Below are 10,990 nucleotides of genomic sequence, written 5' to 3'. Positions count from 1 at the left end.
CGTTAGAATGTGCCAGAATGTAGTAACATTGACTGGTTGTCATAATTGATGAAGTATGGCAGCCCAAATATACACGAAAATTTTTTGGGGAAAAGACCTGTTCAATGTCGTTGACGTAACGATTGGATACCCCAGGAGTGGCCTTGTTGAAGAACTAATTATAAAATATGTCATCAGCTTATTTAATTCACCAATCAGGTATCCATAAAAAATAATCGTCATGAGCAGGAGGAAACTTGATTCGTTGGTAAAAATAGTTAAAATTGCCTAAAAATGGTGGATAAATAGAGAAAGGCGATAACTCTTTTCAACACTATGCTCATAATCTAACTTGTAGTTACTGAAAATTGTGGTTAATCCAGATTCTGTTGACACAATAACAACCAATTCCTGTTAGTTCTGATACACGGCGTGTGAGAAGCAGCTTGGGTGAGTACAATAAAACTTGTATCTAACCAATATAGCCGTATTTCTACCACGAGCATTGTATATCTTATATAGCAAATACTTAATTGTAACAACTGTGTGTCACTCGCCAATGTCTAGATTATATTTTTTAGGGCCAAGAAAATATTTCAGTCTCGTGGTTGAGAGAGATCACGCTATAAATTGTGATAATGTATAGTTTTTGCGTGAAGTCTGATCGTAAATCAAATCGTGTCGAGAGTTACCCAGTAATTCTCAGGATTCCTTTTTTGAGCGAGATACTTCAATCAATATATGTGTGGTAAAAGGTGTACCATTTAAGTTCTGGGAGAGAGATAAACTTTTTGGGTAAAAAAAATCAAACAAACATTTGCCAGGAAATATTGCAAATAGTGTCAGTTTTAGAACGCAAATTTAATCTGCCAAAATGCCAAAAGGTAACAAAATTTAGATATTTATAAAATATTTCTATTTTCTCCCAGAATAAAAAGTAATATACAGAATCAGTTATTGTACTGTATTTGAAATCTTCAGTTATTCTGAATATAATTAATTGCTTGCCACGTTCATATTTTCATGGTAGATCTCAAACAACTCGGAGAGTTCACAGGAATACTCTCTCATATGAGGCAACACAAGATAGACGAACTGCCAATGGCGGATCCAGCAAAATGTATTGGGGGGGGGGGGGGTCCAAGCTACGCTTAAGATATACGGACCGTAAATCGCAGAGAAGCTATGCGTAATCCAGATCATACGAATCGTCATGCGTTTGGGGGGGGGCATGGCCCCCCTGGCCCCCTCTGGATCCGCCACTGCGAACTGCCACAAAAATATAGACTTCAATAATTCGCAAACCAAACAATATTTTTTTGGAATTTAATATTAAATGCTGGAGTATTTAGTAGATCGTAATGGCAAAAGTAACGCTGAGATGAAATTGTCTACATTGGAAAATTAAGAAGCATGTAATAACTGTCACAAAGCATGTGAAATGTAATTTTGTCTAGTTCTTGGGCACGTCAGTGATACATACAAACATTCTGAGCTAACACACATGAATGATCAATCAACAATAATATGAGAGAAACCTGATTTAAAAACTAATAAATAATACAAATATGCCAGTAACCCTACCATAAAATATGTTATAAAAATGTTATAAAATATACCACATATAAACTAAAATAAAACAAGTCATTGTCAATTACATAACCACGTTAAGTTTTTTTAGTGACTGTGTCAATTAAAATAATGACAGAAGTAATATTATAATTAAATATCACCTTATCCGGGTTTTGTTCTTTCAAAGTGGCAATTCCTAGCAATACGCGTCTCATCGTATATAATTTTCTACTCGTAACTAAACAAGATTTATTATTGGAATTAGAAACATGCGGGAGGTGGGGTGACAAACATGGCCACCACTCGGACAAATGTCATCAAAATGCAAAAACAACAAGGGACAAAATATAATTATTTTAGACAAATACAATATTTAAAATGAATATTTAAAGCTTTATTAACTTTGTAGTTTCGCAATAAATCCCCATGTATGATCCTTTTCATATATCATTCTAAAAACATAATAGTGAAGAATGATGTACATATAAAAAATCAGCGAATTAGAATCGGATTTTGAAACCCTGAATACTATAAGTAGATTTTTTGTAAATACGATAAGAAAAAAAATGTGAATAATTGCAAAAAGATGCATCTAATGTGTTACAATTACCCTGTGAGTAACATCACTCCGTATACGTGTCCGTTACAAAATAAATCAAAGAAATATATCAATATACATTTCACCGTTTGACATGTACATTCTCATTCTTATATTTGACACACGAACAAATGAGAATATATATGCGGGATGTAACTCAAAAGATTAGTTATTGATAACGCCCGAGTATTTAAATGTACTTAAATTATAGACATGGCGTGTAGGAGACCGAACTAGAACTCTTATTACGACTGTAATTCGAGGAAAACTTGAATAATTGCGTCAGAGATGTGTAATTGGTGAATACATAGTGAACATTTAAATGTTCTTAAATATTTTGTCCTGTAGGGATCAAACAAAATTATCAGAAGAAATATTCTGAGATATTCTACTATACATGTTGCACTTAATTGCATAAACCGTTCATCCATTAAATACTCAGATACTGGTCGTAATCAATCATCACCATGGCAATTATTAGATCAGTGTGCCGATCAATTGTAATACTTGTGATTGCAGTGTGTTCTACCAACGCAGTAAGTATTAATACTTTTCAAGAAAATTGATAACCCAATATTGTTTTATCGGAGGAATAATCTATATAATTCTAATTTACAGCCCTGTGTCGCGCGTGATCATTTTAATGCAGAAAAGAACCAACATTTCAATCTAAATTTCCGTAAAATGAATGGACATACGTAATAATTTACAGCGTTTCTTTATTTAAAGAATATCGCACATCGCTACAATCAAAATATACAGACAGACGTCATGAAATAAAAAAAAATGAAAATCCTGTAACGAATGATGTGTTTTAAATAAACATATATCCCACATGGGCTGTTCGCATTATAACAAAACATACGTGGCAAAACAATCACCGAGTGGACATGTCAGACATGTGTCTGTGTGACAAAAGACTCTATCACTGCATCGCATTTACAATAATATGATGTACGACGACATTTGAAAAGAAGACGAATACGTGAAAACTGACGGGATTACAATCCAGTCAATATTCCTATGAACTAATGACAATAATATTTTGAAAACAAAATCTCAAACGCGTCAGCGATCTGCGAATACAGTTAAATTTCGATTCTATGGAAAGCGTATTATAAATGGATGACCTTATGTACGTGTTCCTTTCGATACACTACACTACATTACACTACACTACACTAACCCCAATTAAAAACAAAATATTTGTTGATTTCAGTTATGTACTGAACACCTGGAAAACAATTGTGATGCTGTGGGTAGCGAGTTCATGAACAACCCCGTCAATTGGAACAAAGGCACTGGCTGGCAATATTGCGGATTTATGAACGTGAGTTATCTTACGTTGATATCCAAAAAAATATTAATAACGTTTATTAATTTCCATAAATTTACCGAATCCTACTTTGTCTGAACTAACTTTTAAAATGACTGTACGTTTCAGACCAAGTTAGATTGTCTTAAGAAGATTTACTGCGAAGGCGCGTCCGGTGGCGAGGGTATTGTAGCAAATATAAATCAGCTGGCTCGTGCACTTTCGTATTACAATGAATGGGGGATATGCAGCAATGACGTTGATGGTAAGTGTGAATATGATTGATAATAAATATGACAAGTGATATTTATCATAATAAGTGGGTTACTGCGCATTAGTCAAAGTAAATACGTAATCGCGGTGTTAGAACCACCAATTTGCTCTCATTGTTTATACTGAAAGACAGTTTACACTGATAATAATTGTATATGCCCAACGCTTGTATAACACTGTTTCTATATTCTATTTTACAGAGTCTCTAGGCCCGTGTCATTTGGCGACCATTCGGGAAAAATGCGTCCATGACACAGTCCTTCGCGTACGCTCAAAATACTCGGTACTGTGCGTCGAGAATGTGAGACTGTTGGATTGCATCTACGAGGCTCAGTTGAACCCCATTTGCTCTTTTCATGACATATTCGACCCCAGCAATCTAGTTCCGTATCAAAAACTGGCAGCCGGCACGTGTCGCTACGAACCCATTTCACAGGAATTGCAGAATGCAGGTGATAAGTGGCGTAAGGAGAATCCAGATGGATACTGTAATTGCAGAAGTGAGAAAGTGAATTCCTGACCAACAAATTCGGGATTGCGACGACATAAGTGATGATGTAATAGATCTTATATACATCTATTATTTCTAATCAATATATAATTAATAGTTCCAATAAATTATATCAGCATTATACGTTTTTCTTGTTTGTGTTGGTGGTGAAGTTAATCGTGCGTGTTTATATATGTGATTACTCATATGCAATCCCTTACAATAGACGATTGAAGACAAATTAAATTACTGCAAACCTTTAATTATTTTTTTAATTAACGAGTTGTACACGTAGTTTTAATAAGTGTGTTGTATCATACTTAGTAGACTTTAAGGTCTATGGTTGTATGTATACGTTTGTACAAAGGTCATCGTTATTTGTGAAATATAGCCCTCGAACTAATAAATGCATCCAACAACATATCACATATTAAGTCCACATTGTTGGTTCAAATCGTGAAAATAACTTGTTTCCATGTAAACTACAACTTATCGACCAGAAGGCGGTGGGATATTTGCAGGGGAAAATATTTTGAAGGCAATTACTGGTAGACACTGGGACAATTGTGATAGGTATTTTTGATGTTTCGAAACCTTTCACTTTCGATTGTTCTCCACGTTGGACTCACAAAAAACACACAGAAGCTCAGTTCGTGTCACCTTCGATTCTCCGACTGACTCGTGCTTCTCTTCCCGAGACAGCTTCAAATCACTTTATTAACTTGTCAACCATTAGCCAATTACAATAGAGTATAAGACTTTGAGGCGTTGCCTCTAAACAAACAGCCAATCACACGAACGTTTTACACATCATAGTACAAATGATTAATCGTCACTATATTAGGAAAACCACTATCATAGTGCCAACGTCAGTTTATATTTATGGGCGCTAATGGTCTTGCAATAACATTCCACAGTTGACATCAATATACATAATTAGTTTTGGACTACGACCAAGGTACCGCATAAGCTTGAAATCGCAAGCTCATGAGAATGTGTCGACGGATCCCAACCAGTCCTGTCATCTGGCCTCATCATTTAACCTTTATCAGTAGATGTCATGGCAACCACCATTAAGCCGAAATATAAATCATGATACAATCATATAGGATCTCGCCATGAATGAGTGGTCTTCAACATTTGTTCAACAATGTAGTATTAGCCTGGGTACTTGTTCGCTATACAAGGAATGAAATACACTGTGAGTGTAATATATAAACTAGGTAACGAGGATATTAATTGAACAACAACCTATAGCATCGGATATCTCAACATAATTGAATCATTAATGGTCGACTAATTTTAATTATTAACGGGAATAATTCAAAAATGTTTTGGTTTCCTTTCCTGCCAATCCATTCACCGGGGTATATATACAACATGTGCATCCACCACAGTATGTTTGCATTGCTAGGCAAAGCAACATAGACAATACATACCTATTTAGTCAGGTTCAGCGATATGGTTGTATTACTCGATGGACTATTATATATGACAAACACTCATCAGGTTTAGTAATGTGATTGTATTGTTCGGTAAACTCAGACAGACAACACGCTACTAGTTGTGGTAACGCTAAGTGAATATTTGCTCGTAGTAAAAAAAAAAAAAAAAAAAAAAAAAAAAAAAAAAAAAAAGGCTCTCGCAGTGGGATCATCATTTCAACTCCACTTATGGGAATGCCTAGTTAATGTTTATAGTATCCACTTTTCCGCCAATTTGAACTTATTCGAGCATATTTGTCATTATGCGTTCTGGGAGTATAATGTGTCAAGGGGTCTTATACAAATATAAAGGAGGGGACCTGATGTTAGTCACCACCCTTTTTCACGGTAGATAATTTGTATACTACAATGACTATTTTGCCTCACTTTTACATACGAAATTTTGTATTAGTTTAGCAAGTAAACCGTTATCATGCGCAATACGTGTTCTATCTGAAAATAATGACACAATCAATTTAATGTTTATCAGTATTTTGTGGTTTTGAATTGCAAATGACGCAACGCAACTATGTTGCCCCTTTCTGGCGTGTAGAATGGAAATCAAAGGAAATATATTTATTAGTTGTTAAAGTAGTATAAATGCTCCAAGGATAAGGCTCCCTCAACAAGGGTGGTGTTAAAAAGTGAAGGAAATATGAATACGTTTTAATGAGATTGACTAAGAAGTTCGACAACCATGTTTGTGAATTAACGAGTGGTGTAATTTCCATGTAAATGGGTTGCCTTGTAAACAAGTCATGGTCTTGACTGTAATAATAGTTTACATCTGTGTTAATTTGCTTAATAACGAACGTTTCTTGTAAATCACAGTTCACAGTAAGGTAAATTCTTTCCTTCAACACTTTATGTGATAAAAACAACACTATCATTACAAACGATTATATATTATAATATGTACATTATGTATATTTGTTACATACATACTAAACAAAATCGACATGTATATCATCTCTATTATAACAACACTGGGAGAAGGTGTTAATTCTTTTATCAAGAGGTCAATGTAAAGATAGGAACATAAATATTTTAAAAGGTCATTGTCAATTTCGATCAATAACAATTTGGAGTCCCTCTGAAATCAACAAAAATTACCACAATTGTGCCACGAATATGGGTCTGATCATTAAATAAAATAGTTATTGATCTTACTTTTCGGAGATTAACAAAACGCCAAGCTTACGGCGAATACAGTTTTGGTTTTATCGCTTAATGGATAATATACAAATGCACTTCCCATTAAACACAGCACGTATGAAATAATTCACAATATCGAGAGTTGACTGCCAACATGCTGTTCCCTGCGTAGTGAGGCCATGACAGAAACGAGAAGAATTAGCAAGTGAGGGCGTGCTTTTATTTAGACTTTGCACCAATTATGATTGATGTGCATTTAAATTACCGTGTGTAGATGCACCCACATTTGTGAATATTTATTCCATCTCAGATAGGGAAACGACATCGATATATTAGAGAAATACCACTGTAACAAGTGATCCAATCAATATCGAATGATGACACCTTGACATTTTTACACTTAGAATTGTAGTTTAGCTTCATTGTTTTTTCTTCCAAAATTCGTAGCTATGCTATAAATGTAAGAATAAAATCAACGGCTCATGGTAAATTACAAACCAGACGGTTCACATGGACCTGCAAATAATACGAAATGAATGTAGTCAGTAATCTCATAAACATTCTATTTTTTACTTATCTGTTCTAGAAAAATATAGTTAACAAAAGCTAAAATTCCTAATTAAATATTCCAAACTCAAATTGTTATATTAAGTGACAATTGACTATTATTAGTTAAGTCCCTCTTTTAAATAAAGCTATACTTAATAATTGAAAATATCCATTTTATCAGTTTGCCAAATTTGTGTATTATTTCATTTACCAATGTTATCCTGCAACAAGTATTGCCCCCCCCCCCAAGGCTGGCTCGACTGTCTCATCTGATGGATTTGACACAGGCTCTCTTGACTTAAATTTTCGAAGAGCATTAATACAATTGTCAGTATCACGCGAGTGTGCACTAAAAGTGCGATAACATGTATATACGAGTCTGCGTGTTGACAATCAAAGAATGCATCTGGGATAAACACAGAGAGAGGCCATATTGATTCTGTTCTCCAAATGAACTGAGAACCACTCAAACATCTCTTTGTGCGAAGGGTATCATCATCACGGAGATCTCTAGATGAGTCATCAGCTCAATCGGATTTCTAACTTCTGGTCCTTGACGGATCAAATTGATACGATTTGTTTCAAACGTATGTAAATGAGTGATTTCATTTGCACAGTACGCTAAACTGGTTCTCAAAAACTTTAGTTTAACATCATAAGACTGAGATTGTTATTCTTGCGGTAGACACAGGGTTTTTCAAATGCCATTCTCACAGAGACTTCAGATTGATCACGTGATGACTGCAAATCAGATCATTCTGGCTTTTGAAATACACATCATCTTTATTATGATCTGGTTTTATAGCTGCAACAACAGCCGCAAAGTCTTTCTTGTTACCTTGGTACCAGTATGGTACTCAACATGCATGGACTTTCGTCCATGTCACCATCAAATTTGGTCCTCCATATCCTTTGCAAACAAACTACTAAGTTATGAGATAGTGCTGATGGTTTTCTTAAAATGCATTGAATTTGTACTCACTTGAGAAGCACTGTCCTCTCTGGCTTTATGTGTACATTACAAAACTGCTGTCTTGGGCTCCCTTCTTTGTATCCACTCTCTTGCTTTCACTTTAAACTATAGGACGGACTCATTATGGTTTTGAAGCAACCCTGGTTATCTGCATGTTGGTCATCAAAGGAAAGCATTTGCTGATGACTAATTAAAAGGTCCTCATATATCACCATCCAGTATTTGCAAGCCTTTTGTGATGAGTTCAGATCTGCTTCATCTATCATTAATTGTAGGACTTGACCTGTTTTTCTATTTAACTGCTCACATAGCTTGTTACACCTCTGTCCGTTGTGCAACTATGAACAAACTCTAAGATTACTGGGGTCGAATATACATGTGATGTTACCAATGAAATGTTCACTGATACTAGAATGTTTCTCACCAAATTGTCTCATACAAATGGCTGAAACAAATACAAATAGGCCTTGATGATTAATTTATTCCAATCTCAGTATCGCATGAACAATGACTAAGCAAATACCTGTACATGCGAAACATTTCATAGAGTAAAATACAGCATACTACACGACTTGAACGACAGTGCCCCAATCGGGTAAATTCACATTTCACTGAATCCGTACAGTAAAAACTCATGCAGAGCGACATAAATCTGACATAAATGCTGAATTTTGAAAAGCATTAAAATGCAACATGTCAACAAGGATGGTGTTGTAAATAGCCTTTAAATTAATCGATCAAACACAACTTAATGATGTAGTATTTACGGCCAATGTAAGTCATTACATCATAATCTTGTAATCGAGCAGCATGGAAAGTCTCAGTACATATAAAACAAGGCAAATTGCAAGAAATGGTATTCTCACCGTATGTATAGATTGACCTAGCGTACAACGCAATTCTGTGGCTTTCAACCAGTCAAGATTAGGAGTGCTCGATGGCAGTTATAAAGTAAATTTGGCGGAACTCCACACACAACTTTCTCTGTCACCCATCATTCACTGACCTCTGACCCTGGCTTGCCAAAACCTGCCATTAGAGGCGCTATTCGCTCATCAGGTAATACTACCAAATTACATACATAAAGCATAGTTGTATAATGAAGTGCATACTTTATTATTTTGTGACGACTTAAATAACAACAATAAATAAATCTACATTTTGGTTCTAACAGATATGACATGACAAACTCAATACTGTCTCGACGCCCCACACGTTTACCCACGTTTAGAAAAAAACAATTAGATTCAAATGCTTGCAATGTATATTACTGATTAAAGCATTGCACGATTGTGGCGCTTTAACCTTGCCTTGTCTGAGCTGCCCAGTCTTGAACGAATTTACTCGTGATTCTCGTCATTACATTTCGGACTTAGCTAGATGGGCAATATGCATTTATATATGTAATATACACAACATAATGCTTCCGAATGAAGGAGCTCCACAAATATAAGAAAATGCAATTTACAGTTTTGTTTATATCACTTTTTATTCTCTAGATATTCAACTTATCATCAATGTATGTATCCACCATCTTGATTCTTCAGATGATTAAAGTATTTTCTCAATTTGTCACAACAATGGATATGATGTCACGCTTTACCCATAATCCTTTTCTGGAGAATCAAATGGCGGACTACATAATACTGATCAGATCGAAAAGTGATATAAAAAATATGTAAATTTCATTCTCCTACATTTGTTAAGCTCTTTAATCTTTTGTTTGTCTTGACTTTTCCTTTAAAATTATTCAAATCAATTTACTCAAAGCTTGGTGTGATTAATTGTGTCATTTTTTGATTAAATTCCATTCCTCACCATATACATATCAGACCGTTGATACAGCATACCGACGATTTTCATACACAAACCATTGCTACTAGTGATTTCGAATAGCATTTTAAAATTATAAAACGGGTCGATCAATCTTTCTTGTTAATAATTGTATATGCTCGAAGCTTGTATAACACTGGTTCTATGAACATTTTATATAATCTCTGGATCCGTGCAATATGGCGATCATCCGGGATAATTGCGCCCACCCCAGAAATCCACCGTATGAAAGGCGGCGCCTGGTGCTAAGAGCACATCACACACAAGGAATTCAGGCTGTGGAAGACAACAGTAGCAACAACCTAGATGGGCACTGTTTGTGTAGCTGTATCTTAATCGATTCAAGATTAATTAAATCGACGATAATGATATCCGATTTTCGTATATTAGTTCTAATCAAAGTATCTATTATTATCTATATAAATTATATCAACATCAAGTGTTTTGTTTGTTTGTATCGGTTGTGATGGTGGCTTACTATGTAGTGTGTGTATGATGTACAAACTACAACCAATTTAAGTTGTCCAAATGTTAATTGTCTATCCGCTCAAACTGTCTTGACATAATTGTGCATATAACTACCTCACTGATTAACCTGTTACTTGGTTCATCAAACTTAGTAAATTTGGATGACTATTTTACGTACCATACAAGCTCCAATTACGAATCAGAATATATCCAATAGCTAGTTTAAAAACATGCCGGAAGTAATATAATCGCCTATGTCTATGCACATGCCATCTATGCCCATGGGCATACCATATATCTC

At 35.0% G+C, this 10,990-nt stretch overlaps 1 protein-coding gene across 1 annotated transcript; it reads left to right on the top strand.

Annotated features, from left to right (window-relative positions):
* Positions 1 to 356: 356 nt before the first annotated feature.
* Positions 357 to 4,369, top strand: LOC102808157 (uncharacterized). Its single transcript, XM_085498565.1, has 5 exons — positions 357 to 429; positions 2,592 to 2,685; positions 3,369 to 3,479; positions 3,594 to 3,729; positions 3,938 to 4,369. The coding sequence occupies exons 2-5, from the start codon at positions 2,617 to 2,619 to the stop codon at positions 4,255 to 4,257; spliced, it is 636 nt and encodes a 211-aa protein (XP_085354691.1). The 5' UTR covers positions 357 to 429; positions 2,592 to 2,616; the 3' UTR covers positions 4,258 to 4,369.
* Positions 4,370 to 10,990: the final 6,621 nt, after the last annotated feature.

Source organism: Saccoglossus kowalevskii, chromosome 4, assembly GCF_978046115.1.
Source record: "Saccoglossus kowalevskii chromosome 4, keSacKowa6.1, whole genome shotgun sequence".
In the NCBI taxonomy this organism is placed as follows: Eukaryota; Metazoa; Hemichordata; class Enteropneusta; family Harrimaniidae; genus Saccoglossus; species Saccoglossus kowalevskii.
The sequence above is the reverse complement of the archived record's forward strand: the minus strand, read 5'-3'. Positions and strand labels throughout refer to the sequence as shown.

Bases quoted from the DNA above. Each gene is read 5' to 3' on its own strand.
- LOC102808157 (XM_085498565.1), top strand. From the start codon at position 2,617: ATGGCAATTATTAGATCAGTGTGCCGATCAATTGTAATACTTGTGATT. The intron at 2,686-3,368 runs GTAAGTATTAAT...TGTTGATTTCAG, and splicing joins CAGTGTGTTCTACCAACGCA to TTATGTACTGAACACCTGGA. The intron at 3,480-3,593 runs GTGAGTTATCTT...TGTACGTTTCAG, and splicing joins AATATTGCGGATTTATGAAC to ACCAAGTTAGATTGTCTTAA.